This window comes from Nelusetta ayraudi, unplaced genomic scaffold, assembly GCF_046127955.1.
Source record: "Nelusetta ayraudi isolate G7.1 ecotype Tasmania unplaced genomic scaffold, CSIRO-AGI_Nayr_v1 ptg000007l, whole genome shotgun sequence".
NCBI classification, from domain to species: domain Eukaryota; kingdom Metazoa; phylum Chordata; class Actinopteri; order Tetraodontiformes; family Monacanthidae; genus Nelusetta; species Nelusetta ayraudi.
Genome location: NW_027466057.1, coordinates 1,097,116 through 1,118,485, shown reverse-complemented (window position 1 = coordinate 1,118,485; position 21,370 = coordinate 1,097,116). Strand labels below are relative to the sequence as shown.

Genomic DNA, 21,370 nt, shown 5'->3' with positions numbered 1-21,370 from the left:
GTGAAAACAGTACACTTTCAACATTAGAATATGTGCAAAAAAAAAAAAGTGGTATAAATGTCCTGAGCTGATGATGGCAAAGAACGGGCTACCGTGTCTGGTTCCCACGGCTCTGCTTCCCTGCAGCTTGTTTTCATACTGACCACCGTGAAGGTGTTACATGTCCACAAAGACATCAAACTAGTCCCCCCCCGGCGAAGTGTGAGAATGCCATTATTGCAAACACACCTTTGAAATGAAGCAAACAAAAATAAAAGGCTGCAAGAGTCTCACCTCCAAGTCGATCATGAGTTCAATGAATCTCTCGCAGTAATGCACTTTGTCCATGGATACGGGCTCTGCAGATCAAGAAGAAGGAACCATAGGAGTCAGTGCTCTACTATCTGAGTATTAAATGCAAGCTATCTTGACATGTGAGTGTATCCCAAAACCAATCAGCTTCTTCTGCAGACGGCATTAAGGATGACTGTGCGCAAGAATGACTGCAGCACAAACTGCAATGGAACTCAAATTATGTACTTTTGCCACAATTGGCAAGCACTGTTAAAAAAAAACTGTTCTGTGCAAGGTTTCACACAGGGCCAAACATAAAATAAGAGAAAGGTATGACTGTGCAGGTTATATAATTACTGGCAAGGATATGAGGGCAGCAAACACATGTGGACAACTGGGAAGCACCACGCTGAGTGGCACTAAGAGATACTGCAAAGCCAGCACAGCGGCATGCTGGGACCTCAGCCCTCATTAAGCATGTCATTGTGTGTGTGTGCGTGCGTGCGTGCATGCGTGCGTGTCTGCGCGCACACAGCCTACTTAAAGTGGAGGCATGCAGCAAGCCTTGGAATGATGCGCACCCTGCTGGGCTCCAGACTGAGATCTATTCTGTCAGATTTGATTTCTACCTAAACACAAACACACATGTTCTGTTTATAGCATTCAGGTGGAGGGATGGATGGAGGGAGGGAGGGAGGTAGGGAAGGAGGGGCTCTGTGTCGGCCTGCATTACTACACGGCCGTCTGTGCCCGTGGCTGTATGGCAGCTGGAGCACATGCTCCTTCGGCAACGGCACGACTTGGGAAGTTGGGAGGGAGTTCTTCAACACGTCGACGAAGGGGGGGGGAAAAAGATGCTTATTGTCATGTTTGATTATCATAATAGCCCTTGGAAACCTGGCAACCCTAAATCTTGTTGATTTATTTTAAGCATCCATCCAGTAAAGCTCCCATGGAGAATATTAAAAAGTTGATTAGGCAAACTATTCCACGTTAACGCCCTCTGGCTTCTGTTTTCTTCTAGCACTTTATGCTTCTGAATTTTGCCATAACGAAAAGGAAGCTGATTGATTAAGAAATCCATCAAATTTAAAGACTAAAGCTGGAGGATTCCAGTGTTGACCTTCAAGCAATCCAGCTGCAACATGATGACTTCACACTTTGATAAACTGCCAACTCATGACAATGTACACATGAAATACAGTTTTGGAAGTCTATGTGGGTGAGTTCAGGATCATTCATCTTCATCAGGACCTGAAATTCCCATGAGAATGAAACACCACACAAAGCAGATAAACGCAATACAATAACATCCTGAGGGAAATAAAAGCATTTTCTGAGTGTGTGTGTTTACCTGACGGTGGAATTGACATGAGAACTCCATGAAACTTTTTAATGAGAGCTGACAGGAAGGTTCTCTCTTTTCTTGCCCTAGGAAAAAAAAACAAGTAACAAAGTCAAAAACAGGAAAAAAGCTACAAAGAAATATCTTTGTAAATATAACTCCAAGCAAGCAAGCTGGGGAAGTCGCATTACTGCTCAGCTGCGTCAGCATCCATCTGATCGAATTTCTTCTTGATTAAATTCCAGAACTTCTGCAGCTTCGGAACTTTCCCCAGCTCGTGTTGAAGTCTGGACTGCAAAACATGACAGAGAAGATTAACCGGCAGGCAGGTTTACCTCTGAGTTAGTGTCACGGCAAAAAGGGACGTGCTTCCTGTGACATTATTTAAGAGCCTAATTTCCCGTTATGAGCTAATAACTAGAAGAAAAACGCAATTAGTATAATGACTTGAAATCTTACTGGTAGGAGGCACATCCACATGGGTAGTGAGATGAGCTTCTGCACCTGCTCCCTGATCAAATCTACCTCCTGCGAGACAAACAGAGGGAAGAACAACAACCGTTTTCAAAACATGGCCCGTGTGACAAAATTTTTATTAGATGTCAACTCCCATTAAAAGTGTGCAAACTGAAATATTTAAAGGCCTTTAAAGGATACACGCACAGCGCAGTGAACCGTCACAGCAGAATTTTAAAGTGCAACAGCTGCACCGACTCCCTGTGGCTTAATGAGGCTGCAGATGCAGACTGGTGACCCAAGATTAAGAGGCAAGTCTAATACTGACACCCAGTGGAGATTAGGAAGAACTGCACCTTCGCTTGCATTTTCAGCATAGCACCTACCTTCTCAGTTTATTTTTTTGTACACCACTGAATCTGTCGATAATGTCATCTCTCTTCCAAGTTCATATAACTTTGTTTTCAAATTAATACATGTGAAGTGCAACCAATGATTATTCTTATACATATAACTATTTAGCTATTTTTTTATCCAAGAAATAGTGGCCCCTTAATCGGAATTTAATCTTTTTTTGCCAGCTCTAGCAACCCTAAATTTGCGCTAATGTATGATTTGATGTAATCAAGGCTTATGTGCGATTTTATTTTATTTTTTTACCCAAGATGCAACAGAACACAAAATAATGAGAGTAGATTCTCCAGGCCATGCAGATTGTTGGAGCTCTACGCACCAGACTGTTAAAACAGTGATCCAGGAAGACCAGTAGCACAGTTTGTTCTTTCACAGTGAGTCCAGCTTCTTCTCCTGCCAACAGAGCTTCCATCACACATTTGAAGAAGAAGGGGAAATGGGTGGGCACTTTCTTAAACACCTAAAAAAAATAAAGAAAGAAAGCAGCAACAGGGTTTGAGCACATTTGCAATGTGCTCATCTTTAGACAGGCCACTGTCAGCCTGTGGTGACAAAGTTTCGTGAAGACCTGCTTGACTTACTTCCCAAGCAGGGACATTTTCTCTGAACTTCTCATTGACGATGCAACAGATGGACATGAGGTAGGCATTGCTGGACACTTCTTCAGTGTAATTCACCCACAAGTAGTTCTCAAGATACTGGCTGTGAGATAAAAAAAAACAAAACAAAAAATGAATACTAGTATGAGGTCATTATACTGGGTTATATGAAAACACATAATAATAATAATAATGATAATAATAATAATAATAATAATAATAATAATAATAATAATAATAATAAATTGTATATACATATACACATTTTTAATACAAAAATACAAAGAGGAAAACAAAAGCAAAATAACCAACCTGAACTCAAGCAGCATAATCTTTCTGATAGCAAATCTGGAAGAAAAAAACAAAACAGAATAAGATAAATTGCTTTAAATTTAAACCATTTTGATGAATAAAGGGAAATTTAGACAAGATAAATATTTACTTACTTGGACTGGACAATCTCTTTGTCATATACTTCTTCCATTACCTAAAAGTACCCATGCAAACATGTCAAGTCAATTCAGAATTAATGGAAACATAAAGAAAGTGAGAATAGTAAATTGAGATACACAACTAAATGAAATAATGGAGGTAAGTGATAAGTAATATAATGGACAAGAAGCCACTAAAACGGCATCCAAAACCTGTTATTATTGAAAAAGGATAAGAAACGCTATAATGACAAGCCATTTAGAAGTTCATGGTCAAATTCATAATCTGTAATTTAAGCAGAGGGGAAACTGAGGTTTAGGTTTACTAAATCTGACCTCTTTCAGAACATCTATTCACTATTCATTCAATAGCAGTTGTCAGTAACTAACATATGCCATATTTATGTTTGTTTGTTGTTACAGTAGCTGTTATCTTAATAGCAACGTTTTTAAATGTACCTTAAACTACAACTACTGCGTCCAGATTATTGACTATATTTGGGTTGTATACACTGCACGCAGTAACGCAACAATGCTGATATAACTCACCTTAGGGTCAAAGGGAAGTTTATTCTTTGAATGAGGAGCCCAATATTTATTAGCCAACTGAAACAGTAAATGAAAGAAAAAATATATATAAATAGACGTAGACATGAATACATGAAATTGTGCGTGCTATACCGTTTGGGACCACTGTGATACCATAATAACGGAAGTATAGAGGAACAAAAGCGTTGTGCAGTATGAAGGGATAGAAGAGTTACCTGTGTGACATATTCTGCATTGATCTGAGACACCGAAGGCGCGGCGGCCTTTTTGGAAGGAGTTTCTTTCTCTGTCGTGGCCATGGCGAGCTTTTACCACGAAGTCTGTATAATAAAGACGACAACAAAAAAGACACATTATTAAAGTAAATCGCTTTTGCCGCGCGCATTGTGAGAGTAAAGCTAACGCTCAGTTGTTGCTTCCTGAATTTATGAGGTCATTACCATAACACGAAAGTTACCCGAAGTAAAGTATGTTCGAGGTCAACGCATTCAGTTGTTTTTAGCATTACTAAGCATGCCACTACACACGCGTGGGACATTTCTACTGATTAACTGTGTAGGCTACATCTCTACACGTAGCACCATAAACCCGAACATTATCTTTCCCCAACTTGTTCCTACATATCTAAACTTGAATAACAAAAGGAAAAGATTGGCAATTAGATACCGATTGAGAAAAATAAAATTCTTAAAACTCACATCACAGGAAGCGAACTGAATAAGCTTTTGAATTTAAATCATTATTAGTACCGTGGCAAAGCGAGGCATGTACACAACGAAAACGCGCTGAGAGCGACTCACTTCCTGCTTCGGTACGTCGCTTTCTGTTGTCCCCAGGAAACTCATCATGTAAGTAAGTTCCTACTAAGATTTTTTTGTTTTGTTTTGTTTTGTTTTGTTTTGTTTTGTTTTGTTTTGTTTTGTTTTGTTTTGTTTTGTTTTGTTTTGTTTTGTTTTAAGAAAGGTCGTCCAATCTTACTACCGAGTTTAAGGGCCAATGAATAAATAAATAAATAAATAAATAAATAACGTTCAGCTCTACCAAATGTAACAGCACTCAACATTTCTCACTGTAACGCAGGCGGGAAACTTTACTGTTCTAGGTTTATTCTCATAAAATTAGTCAACTACTGTATTCTAATAGAAAATACAATGTTATGACTTAACTCTTGTAATAGTACGACTTTATTCCAGTGGTATTAACTACAATTGTATACTATGATCTGAATCTCAAAAATACTCAGTCATATATAACACTACAAAAAAAATCTTGAATCCTGAGCACTGTCGCGGGCACCTATTGGCCGATTTGCTGCTCAGGAGAACGGCTGCATTCGGACGGATGGTCCTTATTCTGCAGTTTGCCACGCTCCACGGTTTGGCCTGATACCCTGATATGACCACTAGGGGCCAACATTGCGCTGAGGAGTCACTACAATAACTTGTATGTGAGAAATTCCTAACTTTCATTTAGATAAATAACTACTTATCGCAATATATTTGTGAGATTCTATCTAATATGTTTGATTAGGATTTTGGATTTGAAGTGAATGACTTCGATATTCAAACTTGGTTGATTCACTTCCCCACTATGTTACTGCTATAATGCTACCTGACACCTGGGATAAAGGACTTTGAAACATTTGCACTTTAAGTTTCACTGCACAAGTAAATTTGCATGGCTGCATTTAAAAATTGACCCCATTCCAAAAGTTCTTCAATCACAATAAGCATGGGTTATTGTCATTATTTGGGTTTAATATTATAGTAGACATTAAACATTAATTAACATTTAATTATGTAAAAAGGATGAAGGAGCATTAGAAAAAACACAAAAATGAAACATTTATTCACAAATGCACATTGTATCTCCTTTTAACAGTCTTCTGCTTGTAAAATGTACTGTTTTTATTGACCACAAGATGGAGGCACACACCACTCAATGTCATGTATTGGGCGGCTGGTGCAAGCTGCACTCAGTCAGCGTTGACACTGGCTTTCGCAGCAAATCAGGAGGGGGAAAACAATAAAATATGAAACAAAAGGAATTCAAACATGAAAACAAACCAAGAGAAGCGTCCACCAAGGCGAGCACAACTCAATGTCAGGACGCATCTTGTGCAGACAGCCTGCTCCTGAGCCCAGGCTCCCACTACTGTAGCCGACTGCTATGGGGAAAGAGAGTCACACACATCAGTCCGGTTAGCCTGGAGGAAGAAACACACAGTTAAAGTCCATGTGCAAGGCCACAATGACAAGGGCCGCAGGCTGGTACACTGCGCACAAAGGACAATGTTAGCCACATCAGACAGTTTGTTTGCAGAGCGGTGGCGAGTCAGCCCTGTAAAACATGTACATTTGACAAAAAAACAAAAAAAAGACCACAGACACACACAAGAACTAAATGTCACCCTGTCTGAATTCATTTTTGTGAGGAACCACTGCGGTAACGGCACATAGAAATGTCTGCCACGGGCCATCACAATGGCGATGACGAGGGCGCGACGGTGTACTTATGGCTTTGCCTTTTGTCTGTGCGAACACAGCCGCTGAAAGACGGGCTGTTATGATTACAGCGAGGAACGACAGGCGTTTGCAGCACAGAGACTTTTAGTGGCACAGATCCTCGCCGTTGACTGAAAAGCTGGCCCATGTGCTTGAATGTTGCCAGACGAGAATGCCTGGTCCTGTAACTGTTGCTGCACAACGCATGCAAGTTCAACACTGGCTCAGCAAAGGGCAAAGCACTGTCATTCTGTGAACTGTTACACACACAACAGAAAAACAGGAAACGTTTAACATTTGGACAATATTTTATTTATTTTCATACAACTATTGATCAATTCAGACTCCAGTAGAACTCAGTCACAAAATGTTTGCAAAAGGGGCAAAACAAGGGGTTCTTTCTCAGAGGGAGAGGCACTCATGCCCTGTGTGATGTCACTTAGGGCAGAATGCCTGGACTACATTTTTGGGCACACATATTTCTAAGAAGCAGAGCAAGCAAAGGAAGTAAAGGATATATTTTCAGCAGTTTTTCCTCAGACGACAGGGATAGGATAGCAGCATGTAAAATTAATATTTTTATTATTGAACAAATCACAGAAAATATTTGGCCTTTTGAAACACGCTATGGCAATCTGATTATGTCACTGGTAGTTCTGTGGTTCTGTAGTTGTTGCATTTGGAGAAATTATAAAAATGCATAAATGCTTGTTGTTCAAATTTACAGTTGTTTATTTGACCGTCAACAATCACTACCATCCACTCACCCGGTTAATTTCCAGATGGTTGAATCGTCCATCAAGTGTGAACCGTTGCGCTATTTGCCTGTTAAAACCAACCTTGTGCACATTAACACAACCTGGGTATTTGATTTCAGGTTGGCCTGCCCGCTCTCATAAATAATTGCTTGTTTGTGGGTTGTTGTTGTTTTGTTTTTTTTGACCCCAATAAAAATCATCAGGCTCTATTTGCCGCCTCCATTGTTCAATTTTTGATAACAACAATCAAAATGAGACGCGGTGGGAGAGGATCAATAGCCCGCTCTGCTTTCTCTGCCATTACGGATGTGATGAGGAAAGCGGCCCTGGTGAAGATGCCTTCCAACTCGGATCATCAATACGGTTCATGATCTTGGGGGGAAAAAGAGAGAGAAATGTTCCAGGAGCGATGGTTAATAGTGTTATTTTCTCCCGACATCATCGCCCTGTGTCTACCGACGCCCCCAAACACGCAGACGCAGGGAACACAACCCTGCCCCGAAGCGGTGTGTTGTGGTGTCGCCCTCCTATTAACCAGGTTTCGCCTTAAAAATCAATAAAAAGCATAAAGAGCCTTAATCTTTTCAGGTGCCCTGCACTGATTGCCTATTACACAATAATAACACACGCCGAGTCCCACCGAGCGCAAGAGGGACCCCCACCTCTACCACCGCCCCCTCATCCACACGCATTGCACACCGCCGCAGAGCAGTCGCACTGTAAATCTATAGCTTTACAGCTGAACAGATGGTGTCAGCGGTGGCACTGGCTCTTTATGAGGAGTGTTAGCCGGCGCTAAGAGAAATTCCACCAGAGGCGGCGGGATCGCAAGGGGATGCATTTTATCACCCGGCGGCTGCTCGAAGCTCGTGTCTCCTCTTTGGACATTCGTCTGTCTGTCATCCGGTATGCAGAAGTCCTCTGAGATGAATCTTCGACAACAGCTGCGACGCCGTCAGGGAGCGTTCAGGGACGTGTTCTTGGAGACAACATGGAATTTGCTAAAACCTAAAGTTGTCCAAACAGCCTGGAGACATTTTGAAGTTTCAAAGTTTTTCTCGTCCACCTTCCGTGCAGATGTCCTGCTGTTGCATCATGACGAGCTGGAGATTTCCATGTCCTGGAAAAGCCCAAGTGAATTCCAGCACTGTTGTGAAGGGAAGGGATGAGGGTCTCTAAGCTTTGCCTGGATTTTCATAAACTGAGCCAACAGGACAAATTTAGAATCTGGGAGTCGGGCAAGTCCAGAACTGGAACAAAGGCCAGAGACGGGCAAGACTCCCCCATTGTGCTCCTCAGGCTGTCCTCAAGTCCTGGCAGGTAGAAAGAAGAAGACATTGTTTACTACTGGTCAGGCAGTGGGCAACACTTTGGAATGGAATGGATGGTCATTAAATGGCCAAGTAGCGTAGTTTAGCAAGCAAATAGATACAAGTCATGAGATGAGAAAGCTCACAAGACAATAAATAGAATCAGAAAAGAATGTGTAAAATTTGTTTCACAGATGAGTTCTGAATATGAGAAGTATTCAAAGACATGATTTCCTTAGCTTGGGCATCTGCACAAAATGATGTTACAAAGGGTGCTGATAGCTCTTGCTAGGTTGATGACAACACACACACATGTAGGTCTTCAGCCTTTGGCAGCCCCTTGTTTTTGTCCCTCTCTAAGCATGTGGAGGATCCAGGATTATCAGAAAACTAAACTAAAAAAAAAAACCCAACAAGATAATAAGCTGTGTCCCAGTAGATTCTAGGATATTGGGTAAAATATGGGACCTCGAGTGCTTTTCTATGACACTTAACCCCGGAGACCTGGGAGCTGATGGGAGCATTTAGGAATGATTGAAATTCCAAAATCTTTGAAGCCCCCCTGAACTCCCCACAGAGGAACCCCCTGCAGTGGAGACATATGGGAGACAAGGACTACATTACACTGAGCTGACCCCTCCCAAACTTGTCGTTCACACACACACAGACGCACGCACGCACGCACGCACACACACACACACACACACACACACACACACACACACACACACACACACACACACACACACACACACACACACACAGGGGAAGGAATATCCTTTTCAGAGCAGTTTGTTGAAGGAGGGAATCGATACCACTGGGAACGCGAGGAAGTTGTTTTTGTCTCTACCTTTTAAGTTGTACAGGTTTTGGGATATGTCCGTGGTGTGTGTGTGTGGCCGTGCCACAGACGGACAACGAGCACGTGAGAATTCCTTGAGCGTCACGGAAGCGGGGTCCCGATGACAGCTCGTCTATTTAGCAGCGTTCCCTGTGGGACGTCGCCCCCTTTTCCCCACTCAGCCTCCGCTCGCTAATTGGTCACAAGTGGTTCCCGTCTCGTGGTCCACTGTCTTGGCTCATTTCCTCTGACGCTGAACGCGACTTGGGCGTGGTCTCCGCGAAGCGGCGCAGGTTTTTACGTCGGGGAAGCGTCTCGCGCCACTTTTGGAGGATGTCAATTTTTGTCTCGGCGGAACCCGACATGTCCCGCCGTGTCAAAATGTCAACTCCAGTCCAGTTTCACTTCGACCCCCGGAGGGAATAAACGCAGACCCGTGTCCTTTTTAATAAGCACTACCAGTGCCGCTGTACCACAATGTGACATTTGTGTGAACTTGTGCGGAGAGGAATCCGGGTTACGCGCGCGGCGCTATTTAATAAGCCTCTTTCTCTTTCATTGGAAGCGCGCTCAGCATGCCAAAGAGCCGCACAAAGAGCCCACACAGCCCAATTAGCTAATATGCGGCGCGGCTTAAAACACCCCCGATGAACACGGAGGCTTTTTGGAGGGCATTAAAAGCCAAAATATGTGTTATCAGAGCATGTGGTGTGCCCTGGGAAGCGGCATCCTCTGGAGATGGCTAGCTGACAAGCGAGCGGCCTAACGAGATCACAGGCCAGGGATGGTTTCATTAGAAGAGGAAAAATACCCTTCATCTTGTCGCTCGCATTAGGCCCACTTTTATGCCGGGACGTTTTTAATCTTTTCGCTTAAACAGATAGCGGAGCCACATGTGCAAGCGTTGAACGACAGTGCACTGCGGGGATGAAGGTGACTAGAGAGAGCGTGCAATTTTGTTTTAAATTAATTTCTGGTTCTTGTTATAGGAGTGAAAAGCGAAATTCTGCTACAGCACTCACGTTAAAAGCGTATGCAAAAAAAAAAAAAAAAAGTCACAAAATCCTCCTAACGCACCAATTCCCAGTCCACCGGTTCCCAAGTCCCCCTGTGGGCAACACGGGGAGCCTCATTGAGAGGCCCAGTGAACAGAGGCTGGAAGATTCAAAAAGCCATCACATTAGCAATGGGACGGAACTAAACCATCTACCCAAGAATCGCCGTCATTATTCTGCTCGGCGGCGAGCACGCAGGGAGCCGGAAGGCTGCTGTTCAATCTTTGTGTTTTCAAAAACCAAGCCTTTGCTAATGCCCGTGACCCCTTTTATGCTAAACATCAACAGCCATTAAAAAAAAAACAAAAAAAAAAAACATAATATTTTTTTTCTTTGAAGTTTGAGCCTATTAAAATATAAATATTGTAAAGCGTGAAGTAATGGTGGTTGAAGTAAAAGAGACAAAAAGAGGCTTCCAGTGCGTAATGGCTGGCGCCTGCTGGGCTCACTGGGATGTTAAGCAAATGCCCACCACCCCACAGCTCCCCCTCTCTCACCCCTAAACAGCAACTTTCAAAATGGTGAAATTAGCTGGTAAATGATGTTGTAAACGGCATATCCTGGTTCAATGTGACAGTTTATTTGCGCTATCAAACAAAGGGGCCGAAGAGCAAATAGGCCAGTGGATTTCTAACAGCGGCGGCCAAGAACAGGGGCCAAAAGCTAAAAATCCCGATGCTGTAAGTAATAATTCAACGTTGGCAGGAGAGGGACTCCTCTAATGAGTATTTTGTGCATTTCTCAGCAAACAGACCAACACCTCCAGTTTTCACACAAAACAAAGAAGACCCTTTATGATTTATTTGTTTTTAAAAGCAAATTGTATAAGATAGAGTCTTGAACCACTCAAAGGTTCCCGCTATTTAAAAAGGCAGGTTTCTCTCCTGGCCTGTCGGGGGAAGAATCAACCTACCTAATAAGTACAGCGCCCTCTTGTGCTGAAATCGAGCCCAAATCAAGTTGATTTGATGTTGCATAAGTGAATTCTAGTAAACTTGTGTATTGAGTTATGTCTCCTTGCTAAATGAACCAACCTAAAGCCTGATCTGATTCAAATCAGATTCCTTTAGGGCTGACTGTCCACACTGTTTTTCGCAAGTGTCCAAATGGGATCTGGCTCTGCTCAGACAGGGCCACATTATTGACCCATCTGACAGGTTGCTGTAGCAACGACGTCGGAGCGGAGGCCTCGTCCAGCGTGTGGAGTGTGTGACGTCATACAATTGCGACAGCGGCACTTGTTGCGACAGATGCCCTGGAGCTTGGCTTGAATGGAGCTATCTCCCCACTCACTGATGAGCCAATGACTTTTCTCCTCTGTCCAGGGACTGCTGTTTTCTACTTCTTCTGTCTGCTCCATGATGTTACAGCTCCGCACCTGGAATGGCGCTCTCTGGTCTGGCGCATTGGGTCTTGCGTCGCGTAGAGTGACGTCACGGACAGTTCAAACCCATCGGTTTGTTTGGAGCCGTTCACACTGAGATGCATCTGTCCAAATGGCATTTGAAACAAACTACCTCCCGAAGGTGGTTTCAATCCGTTTTGCAAAAATTGGATTTCATGTGACTAGAAAAGAGCCCTCCGGTTTCAATCTGGATGGGCTAAAAATTCAGATTTTGGCTAGCAGTCTGAACGTGGATAAAGAAACCTGGTGAGTTTCACATCTTCCTGTTCCGAGCAACAATTCAAACGCAAAAATCGTAAGAAGAAACCGAGCAGATCCATGACCCAACCAAATTTTTAATTCCTACTGCATTTCATTCCACTATATTCCTTCCAATATTTCACTTTGGGCCTTTTAATCAGCCCCAACGTTTGTTCGCGTTTGCCTCTTTAGCTGTTTTGGGCTGTGTGTGTGTGTTATATTAGGGCACCCCCCCCCCCCCCCCCCCTCACCCCCATCCATGCTTGTGAGAATCTTTCTATCGTAAGTAACAAGCTGAGACAAGATGTTTAAAGGTTTCATTTGGAGCATATGTCACATCTATCAGCTGTGAATTCCGACGCACGTAACCGAAGGCGTGGGGGGGAGCGGGGGAGGGGCGCGTCCGTTTTCCGTCCGTCTCCCCGCTGACAGCGCCGGTCGTCAGGCTGTGACTGCCAGCGCCAGAGGTGTTACTTTTCCTCCTTTGACTTTTTGGATTCATCATCCATGAGCATTGGCTGTGACCCATAAAAAGGCCCCGTGGCCACGCCCCCCGGAGGCCCGGCGTGTCACGGCGCTGCGTGCTGTCGCTGGCGACAGATTCCAGCTCAGTTGATGAGTCAGTGGATGGTTTTAGGGGGAGAAGTAAATGCAGTCCATAATCACAGACACACTGGGGGGGGGGGGGGGGGGGGGGGGGCTGAGGTTGATTTTGCTCCAGACTGCTCCTGACCCAGTGACACAATTAGAAACTTTTTAGTTTTTTTTTTTTATTTCTAGACAGGCACCTAAATAGACGTGAATTGTCTGGTTTCAAGAGTATTTAAAAGTCTGCAGGACCTGTTTTATTCATCACAGGATTTTGCGTTAAGCAACGTTTTCCTGCTCGTGGCAATCACACTCACTTCTCTGTCAAGCGACACGCATCATATATCGCCCAACGATGTTAAATATCAATTATACAATTAGGCAATGAAACAGACCGCGCAGATCGGCTGCACACATATCAAGGCGCACTTCAAAACAGATCAACTTATTTCCCATTCATCACCGCTAACCATAATTCCGCGGCCTCCCCCCCACCAAAAAAAGAAAAAAAGAAAGAAGATGATTTATGTCACGGCGAGGAGTGACAGGAAGATGGCTGGTTTGGCGCCGATTCAAAAATGTTAATTGACTGCTTCGCTGGGGACTTGACAAGTGAGCCGGGCGTGATCGATGCGCCCGTCGCCCTTTTCCCCTCCGAGGGAACGTCTCTCCGGATAAAACAAATACCATTCCGCATTCGCCTTGACAAGCACCTAGAAGAATCCTGGGTAGCGGGAGACGGCGGCGTATGAAAACGTAATGATGACAAAAGACTGCGCCAGCTGCTTGGGGTTAGCGAACGCAACTTGCAGACACAACAAAACGACTGCGACAATTAAACGCAGGGAAAGGAGGACCGGATCCTCCGGAGAGACTGCTTCCTGGAAGTCCACGCGGAATTGACTCAGCCGACGTCCTGAAACTTTCTCTCTTTCTTTTGAGACGCTGGCAGCGAGCGGAGGGGGACGCGCTGTCACTTCACTTCTGCTAATGCGACGGGCGGGCGGCGGAGGGCCTCGGCGTTCAGGAGCACTGCATCTTGGACGTTGCTGCCAAAACGGCTTATTCATAATAAATCCTCTTTAATTAGCATGAATATTAACACCGGAGTCGTAAAACCCACCTTTAACGATCTCCCGCGCCGCCGAGCTGCTGCACTTGTGGAAGACCCTGGCGCACAGCGGCACCAGGCCGGCGTCCGCCTCCTCCTCCACGGCGCTCCTGAACGCGGCGCCGACGGCTCCCGCGACCTCCGGCGTGGCGCCGGCCTCCAGGTCGGCGGCGGCGGCGACCAGGGAGAGCGAGACGGAGGCACAACACCTGTCAGCAGATGTTACGACGCGGCACTCCACGGAGCCGCAAGCCACTTTTGTGCTGAGGTGACGGGAAGTCCTTTGGGTGAAATCATCCTGAACCGCGGCGACGTGAAGCTCAACAGCTGCACCCCTGGGCAGGGCGGGAACCACGGCAACCAGGAGGGGAGCACGTCCGCTGTCAGGCTCCCACCGCAAGTCCTGCCATGCAAACAGACGGTATTCAAATGAAGCGCCGCATTCTGAATAATAATAGAGAAGAGTCGATATTAAAGGCCCCGTATAGCATTTATTTATTACCTTTATTACCTGGCAAGGTTAATTATAAAAAGAAAAAGAAAAAACAAAACAAACTTGGCAGATCTCAAGAAAAGAGCATATTTAGCCCTCTGTTTACTGCTGCCCACAAAAAAAAGGGTAACTCAGCGTTAGCCTAAACTTGCTGCCTGAAACGGATTCTTTGCTGTTATTCCGATGAGTTTGGAAGGCGGCCAAGACAAAGAGGTGAAGGTGAGTCTGGCAGGGGTTGCGGTCATTAAATTGGGAGGGGTAAGTCACCCTTTGTGACATCACAGGGGTAAGACTTTCCTGCACTGTGCGTCTGTGCGTGACACTTTAAAATCTTTGAGTAAATATCTGCCGTTGGTCATTGAGAGGGAGAGAGAGGGAGAGGGAGAGAGCTGACAGCGGCTATCAAACACCAATCAATTAAGATTGGATTGCGATGCGGCGTCTCGCTAATTATAGTTCACAAAAACAATAAAAGAAAAAAAAAAACAGTTGGAAAAGAATCCATACGGCTCGCTGCAAATGTTTTCATGTCATTTGAGCTGCATTTGCGGGCGTGACAGGCGCTGAGATGACTCCTCACCCCTCTAAGAAGATCACTCACAGCACGTTAGTGCCACACACACACACACACACACACACACACACACACACACACACACATTTAGTGGAAAACTGCCTCAATTTTGTCCACGGAGCCACAATCTGTATGGTTTTCTCTGGGCGGCTGAGGGCCATTAGCAGTAACAAAATGTCTTTGGGCAGTGCTACAACGTGCCCCCCCCCCTAATAATACTTTGGCTGTGGCTTCATCTGCTAATGGGAGAGAAATGAGTGTTTTATATAACCGCCATTCCAGTCGGAGTCGATAGGGCAAAAACACTTAACCCCCTTTTCAATTTGCTGGATCAATTTTCATCCACTTACATCCCACTTCGTAAGTGCAGAATAATAACAGGTTTCTCACATTTTATTTTGATATTCATTCACAAAAAAAAGAAGACGAAAAGAACAAGGGGGTGAAAAGAAAAAAAAAAAAAAAACATTGACAAGAGCGGACCAGGGCCTCTTCGTCACTCCACAAAGATGCGGCCGTCGTGACCCAATCAGCCAGATTCACCGGGGCAGCACTTACCACCACCTCCCCCTCCCCCTCCACATGAATCTTTAGCAAACACTTAATTGTATGTCAGCCGCTCACCTCTCGGCTCGGAGTGTCTCCCGCTCGCGCGTTAAGATTCCTCTTACTTTGCCGATTCCTGAAGAGGGCCTAGCCGGCGGGCGATCAACAGCAACAATCACAAGGGAGTGGGGGGGGACAATGGGGCCGTGTCAGCGTGGGAGCTCTTAGCCTGTCAGGCCAAGTGACAGCACACATACGCGGGCCGCACTTTGATAAATGTTATATTAGCACTTCTGCCGCACGATAGGTGGAAGTGGGGAGGTGGAGGGGGGGCTGCTCCTGCGCTTGTCAATAGCGATTGAACATGGTGAGGGGAGCAGGAACTGGGGTAGAGCGTCCTGCTCAGCCAGGCTTAAAGGCCACCCTGCAGGCCTTGTTGTGGCGCTGAGGTGCTGTACCCAACCGACCGTCCCGTCCAGGCAAAGATCAGATCAGGGCGCCTCGCCGCCGCGGCTGCAGCCTCTGGCAGGACTTTATTGTCACGCCGCAGTTGTGCTGACTTTTCTTTTTTTTTTTTGCTCAGAGCTGTCGGACTATGTTACATCAGTTCCCGGTTTGTTCCTCAACGCGGCCAAGAACATTTTTTTTATATTTGTCAGAAAGTTTGTTCAGCAGTTCCGTTGTACTGAAGGTGCTAATGGTGTACCAGTGTGTGTGTGTGTGTGTGTGTGTGTGTGTGTGTGTGTGTGTTCTCTCCTTGTAGGTTTCCAGCGCTGATGAGCAGAGTTGGACCTCTGTCTGTCAATTCTTCCTGGATGTGAAGCCTCCTCCAAGATACACTGCAGCTGCAGTAATGAAGTCGTGATGCAATATTACTGCATTGCATTTCAAATCGCTCGGCGCTGCAATACCAACTGCGACTTGGTCGAAACTTCTTTTTTCTCTTTTTTTTTAACCAGCCAGAGACAATTTCTTTGGGAACTTGGTGCCAACCAGTGGAAAAGTCACTCTATTCAATTATTGTAACACCAAAAATGTGTTTAAATAACATCTACTAGGGGTTTGGGTTACGACATCCGTATCTGGTCTCTTCTATTGCTCTTTATTGTGGAAGACAGCCTATTTAGCCCTCTGTTTACAGCCACCGTACAGCCAGCCTCCAGCTGAATGTCAACATGTCAACATGAAAGTGACTACGACACGACGAACTGGCAGTCCAGGATTATCTTAGTCTCATCTGTTACATTATCAAAAACAAAATATAACGATTCATAAAACAGCATGAGCCCTGTGTTGAGAGTCTCCAGCAAAAAAAAAAAGAAATAAGTTTCCGTGCTTCCTGAGAAAACTGACACTTTGTTGGACCTTTCACGTTTGCAAAAGGGCAAAAACAAGGCAGCAGAACAAACATGGCAGAGAGAAACTTGAGCCCCTTGTGACATCACAAATGGCTTATTTACATGTTTTTACCCCATATAACTTGAAAAGCTGAGCAGGCAAAATAACCAAAGGATGAACTTTTCATTTGTGAGGTTACTTTGGTGAACTATGGGACCTCTAAATCTGCACATTACTGGGTCTCTAGGTATCACTGATGAATCCAGTCAAGTAAAGCCCATGCTGGACCTGGCCATGCATGGGTACCTTATTTCGACCACTCAACGCGTGTGTTTCTTGATCATTGCAGCCTCAATCCCGGCACATGCAGCCATCCCCTCACCGCTCACTCCCTCTGCAGGCAGGCAGGCAGGCAGGCAGGCAGGCAGCTGCAGCCTGGGTCTGCCGCTATCGGCTCTCCGCGCCGCTCCTCTTCTCGCACTGTTTGTTTTTGCTTCTCCCCACTTTCCTCCCTCTTGCTCGCAACGCGTGCTTGCCCGGAGCGTGCGCGAGGGGGGCTCAGGGGAGCTCGGGAGGGGCTCGGGGGGTGATGGCCGAGAGGCGTGAAAGCCGAACGGTAAACACGGTAATAAGGAAGTAGTGTAAAGGCGGCGAACAGCGGGGAGCTGATGGGACTGCGCTGCTTAGCCAGTTCCCCTACATTTCCTGCCCAGCGGGACGCCTTCAGCAAGCGGCTCGGCGTTTCAGCACTTACTGTAGCCGCTGTCAGTCTGCCATAATATCCCTTCCAGTGCACCACTCTGTTCCCTCAGAGTCAACCGTGAAAGCCTGTCCGAGCGGCCGTTTGAAGGAGAGGAGCAGGGCCGTGTCAGTGGAATGAGTTGAGGTTTGAGGGCGTAAGACCATTATGAAAACAGGCCAGAGGCCAGAGTGACTCAACAGCGTCAGAAGAAAGGCGTTTCATGGAGAGAGGAAAAACATAAGATACACTTAGCAGCAAACAAACTAGAAACTAATCATCTCTGATTATGACTGTTTTCATATTTCCGGAAAAACCTTTTATTTGGCTAAGATTGAACTAAACGGATCATTTGTAACACTTTTATGACACTTTTTTATATAAACCTAACTGTTCAAAGAGCTTCTAGTTGTTACATCTGTAAAAATGTATCAACTTCTTCACGTCAGACTCTCAATGGCTACAGAACCAAAAAAAAAACAGGCCCATTGTGCTCTAATGCAGCGTGAATACGATTTCACACTTGCAGCTACTCCAGCGTGCTCCCAATTAACCCCGCAAGCTCCTTCATCCACCTGATTAGAGCAATCACCAGGACACAACAACAGCTCGTTGCTCAGCAGAAAAGCTCGGCCGAGATGTTTCCACCCGTTCACATCAAAATATACCATGTGATAACAGCTATATGATGAAACGTGTAATATATCTTATTTTGTAGATTTCTGTTTACTAATTGTAAGTGCCAAAATGACCTACATCAAACGGCAGCAAAAAATTGTAAAAAAAAAATAAAAAAAAAATACTTCTTCTTCTTCTAGTTCTTTGGTGAAAGAAAACCTTCCCAAAAAGCAAAGACTTCAAAGCTTTTTAACTGTTGGCTTAGCAAAAACAAAGAGTCTCTAAGGCAAAACCATTTCTCTGCCGGTGGAGCTGAACTGTTGGAAATCTTTTCATCTTTAACGCTTCAATGTATTAGTTATTATATTAGATATAATATAAGATATAATATATTAGATATTAGTTTAATGTTTCTTTACTACATTATTATTGGATTTCAAAGAGCCAAAATAAGAGTCAGAGCCCCAAAGGAAGGATCAAAAAAGAGCATTGGGGAAGTGGAACGACTTAAGTGCAGCTTGAGTTATCAGGGAGGGAAAGTCGCCTGTTTACAGGTGAACCAGCCAATTAGAGGCGCCCAGTTTGGAAATCAATTGAAGGATGGGAGACAGTCTGCTTGTTGGCGAGCGCCGGGTCGTCTTAATGAATATTGTGGACTGTTTTGACACGCCGCCGACGAAGCACAACAGATGGATGATGTAGCCCGCACCTTGGCTGACCTTTGACCCCACGAGGCGACCCCGGTCACGTCCCGAAGCTTCGCTCCTGGCAAGCTTTGTTATCTGTGAGATCCAATTTGCATGCTAAGGAAGACGGCGAGGGCTGTCATCGCGCCGCAGATTTTTCTGCTCCGGCTATGAGAGGGCGAGAGATGTCAGTATGACGGAGGAGGAATAATAATAAAAAAAAAAAAACGAATGAAAAATAGCGCAAAATTAAAACTGGATTTCTGTCCTTCATCGGAGTCCCAAATTTTCTCTCTCAGGACTGACGCAAAAGGTTTTAATCCCGCCTGCGTTGGGCGCGGAAGCCACGTGTTGGAGGTGGGAGGCGGGTCCTGCCCTGCTCCCCCAGGAACTAGTCCCCTGGTAAGACAGATTACTGTGGGAGGAGAAGGGCTGGCAGGGGAGCGCGGCGCCCCTATTAGGCACGCGGAGCAGGGGTTGTAAGCCGAGGCGGCGGGATGGCAGGAGGGTTGGAGGGCGGCAGGCAGGAAGGAGGGGTGAGGAGGTGGGATGGGGGGGTGGAGGAGGTGGGCTGGGGGGGGTGGGTGGAGGAGGGGGAGGGTGCCTAAGCTGCTCTGAGACTTGAACGGGGCGCCAAAACGGTGCACGGGGGAGGTTGGGTGGGGGCAAAAGGATTAGCGGAGCTCTGAGGAAGACATCTGCTTCTGCGCCGAGCTCGGCGCTATCAAAGACGCCGGCGTTTCCCACATCATCAACTTTTCATGAGCGCGCTCACTGGTAAATATCAGTCGCCACGGCTCGGGGGTCCCGCGGGAGGCGGGTGAGGGGCAGGGAACTTTCTCTCGCTTCGCAACGACTAAATTCAAAACAGAAAGGGCCCCTCTCTGCAAAACTTGGAGAACGTATCAAGTTTATCGACTTTTCCCTTTCTTTTTTTTTTTCTTATTCATTGGGTGCACGGATCGCACTCTTTTCATCTGCGCTCTTGTGTCATATTATCAACATTTTAATCAATATTTCTTTCGCATCTACTTTGAAACAGCCAGCCGCTGCTCGTCTTTTGAGTCAGCCCACGAACACGGGTCTCAAGGAGGCGGCGCTGACCTTCTCCTCCTCAGAGTCCCTCAGCATGCTCTCCCACACGGCCCTGATGACGGGGACGTCCTCGCGTCGTGTGGCGTAGCAGTGGGCCTGGAGCACCGACGCCAGAGTCAGCCCGCCGATCACGGCCTCCAGGACCTTTCTCACGTAGCTGAAGGCCAAACGGGCCTGCGTCCCGGCGCCGGCTTTCACCAGCTGCATGGTGCAGGGGACCAAAGCGATTTGACCGGCGCAGAAAACTTCATTTTCAACCTGAGGGGAGGGCGGGAATACAAGAAGAAAACAAATGCAGTATGTGTTAAATGATGACACCAATTAAAATCTGCTAAAAAGAAAAAAAAAGAAAATGCTAAAACACAGTGTTGATAGCAGGAGGCTGCAAACACAGGGCTAATTAGAGATTTTATTCAGGTCATTTGATCATAGAAAGATGCTCCACTGGAGAAGCAAATGAAAAATGAATACCCAAAGGCATATTTTATGGTCATAGTGACAAGTTCATGAACATGTATTTGCTATTTTTTTAAATTCATCAAATTGATGCCGTTGCCCTGACGAACGTGAACGAACTTCCAACATGGCTAACTTCAAATACTAGGCAGGAATAAGCAGACCGAATCATCTGAGTCATTTCAACCCTTGTGAATTCATTTTAACATCCATCACCAACAAGTTCTGGGTGTGAAGACTGACGGTGAATCAATCGGGCAAGAAATTAAACACACTGTTTATATTTAACCAGAAACCACATCATCAAGCAGCAAAATATAGCTCATAATCAAAAACATTGTACATTGTCAGTCAGCCAGGCGCTAACATCACATTATCATTAATTATAGGTGACTGTTGGGCCGGCGCTGAATTAATTAGCGAGTTCCACCTTGGCAAAATTTTCAGCATGTCGTCACCAACAATTTTCACTTTGCAAGTAGTTGAAACTGCGAAGATCCGGCCGATGTATATCTATCAGACACCCACGTTATTTATAACAATACAATTAGTGGCCAGGTAGTGAGCTCAGCCCTCTGTAAAATACCTCCGCTGGAATAATCTCCACGTGTAGTAATGAAACACGTGCGGAAAGAGTAAAAAAAAAATTAAAAAATCTATCTGCTTAATGCAAAGAGATGAGTCGGGATGAGAAGCGGTGTTAAGGAGGTCAGGTCTTTGGAGACCCTCCTAGTTTAGTTTAGCAGTGAGGAGGGTCGGATGGCCCTGCAGGGACCCTGGGGACCTCCAGCAAGGATCAGAAAGACCAATACATCCAAGAGACGGGTCCTTAACAGAGCAGCTATAATGGGCAATGGAGGTATTTTCGTTTCACAGTTCATGGTCAGAGTTTTCATGAACCGGACTATCGGCTCAAGACAACTTGGGCAAAATTTAGACTTGGTTT

At 45.4% G+C, this 21,370-nt stretch overlaps 2 protein-coding genes across 4 annotated transcripts in view; both read right to left on the bottom strand.

Annotated features, from left to right (window-relative positions):
• The window catches only part of aqr (aquarius intron-binding spliceosomal factor), a 47,199-nt gene extending 42,295 nt beyond the window's left edge, over window positions 1–4,904 (bottom strand). For all 3 annotated transcript variants that reach the window (XM_076017691.1, XM_076017692.1, XM_076017693.1), the window contains exons 1-11: window positions 4,766–4,904; window positions 4,283–4,387; window positions 4,068–4,124; window positions 3,534–3,574; window positions 3,400–3,435; window positions 3,070–3,190; window positions 2,808–2,948; window positions 2,078–2,146; window positions 1,810–1,910; window positions 1,628–1,704; window positions 274–338 (exon numbers count right to left, since the gene is read on the bottom strand). In XM_076017691.1, coding sequence (XP_075873806.1) covers window positions 274–338; window positions 1,628–1,704; window positions 1,810–1,910; window positions 2,078–2,146; window positions 2,808–2,948; window positions 3,070–3,190; window positions 3,400–3,435; window positions 3,534–3,574; window positions 4,068–4,124; window positions 4,283–4,366 — 792 coding nt within the window. In that variant the 5' untranslated portion in view covers window positions 4,367–4,387; window positions 4,766–4,904. The remainder of the gene's footprint in view (window positions 1–273; window positions 339–1,627; window positions 1,705–1,809; window positions 1,911–2,077; window positions 2,147–2,807; window positions 2,949–3,069; window positions 3,191–3,399; window positions 3,436–3,533; window positions 3,575–4,067; window positions 4,125–4,282; window positions 4,388–4,765) is intronic.
• Window positions 4,905–6,868: 1,964 nt separating this feature from the next.
• dph6 (diphthamine biosynthesis 6) overlaps window positions 6,869–21,370 on the bottom strand; it is a 61,408-nt gene continuing 46,906 nt past the window's right edge. Inside the window, exons 13-15 of the mRNA XM_076017687.1 lie at window positions 19,978–20,226; window positions 13,892–14,282; window positions 6,869–8,642 (exon numbers count right to left, since the gene is read on the bottom strand). Of these exons, the coding sequence (XP_075873802.1) occupies window positions 8,524–8,642; window positions 13,892–14,282; window positions 19,978–20,226 (759 nt within the window). The 3' untranslated portion in view covers window positions 6,869–8,523. The remainder of the gene's footprint in view (window positions 8,643–13,891; window positions 14,283–19,977; window positions 20,227–21,370) is intronic.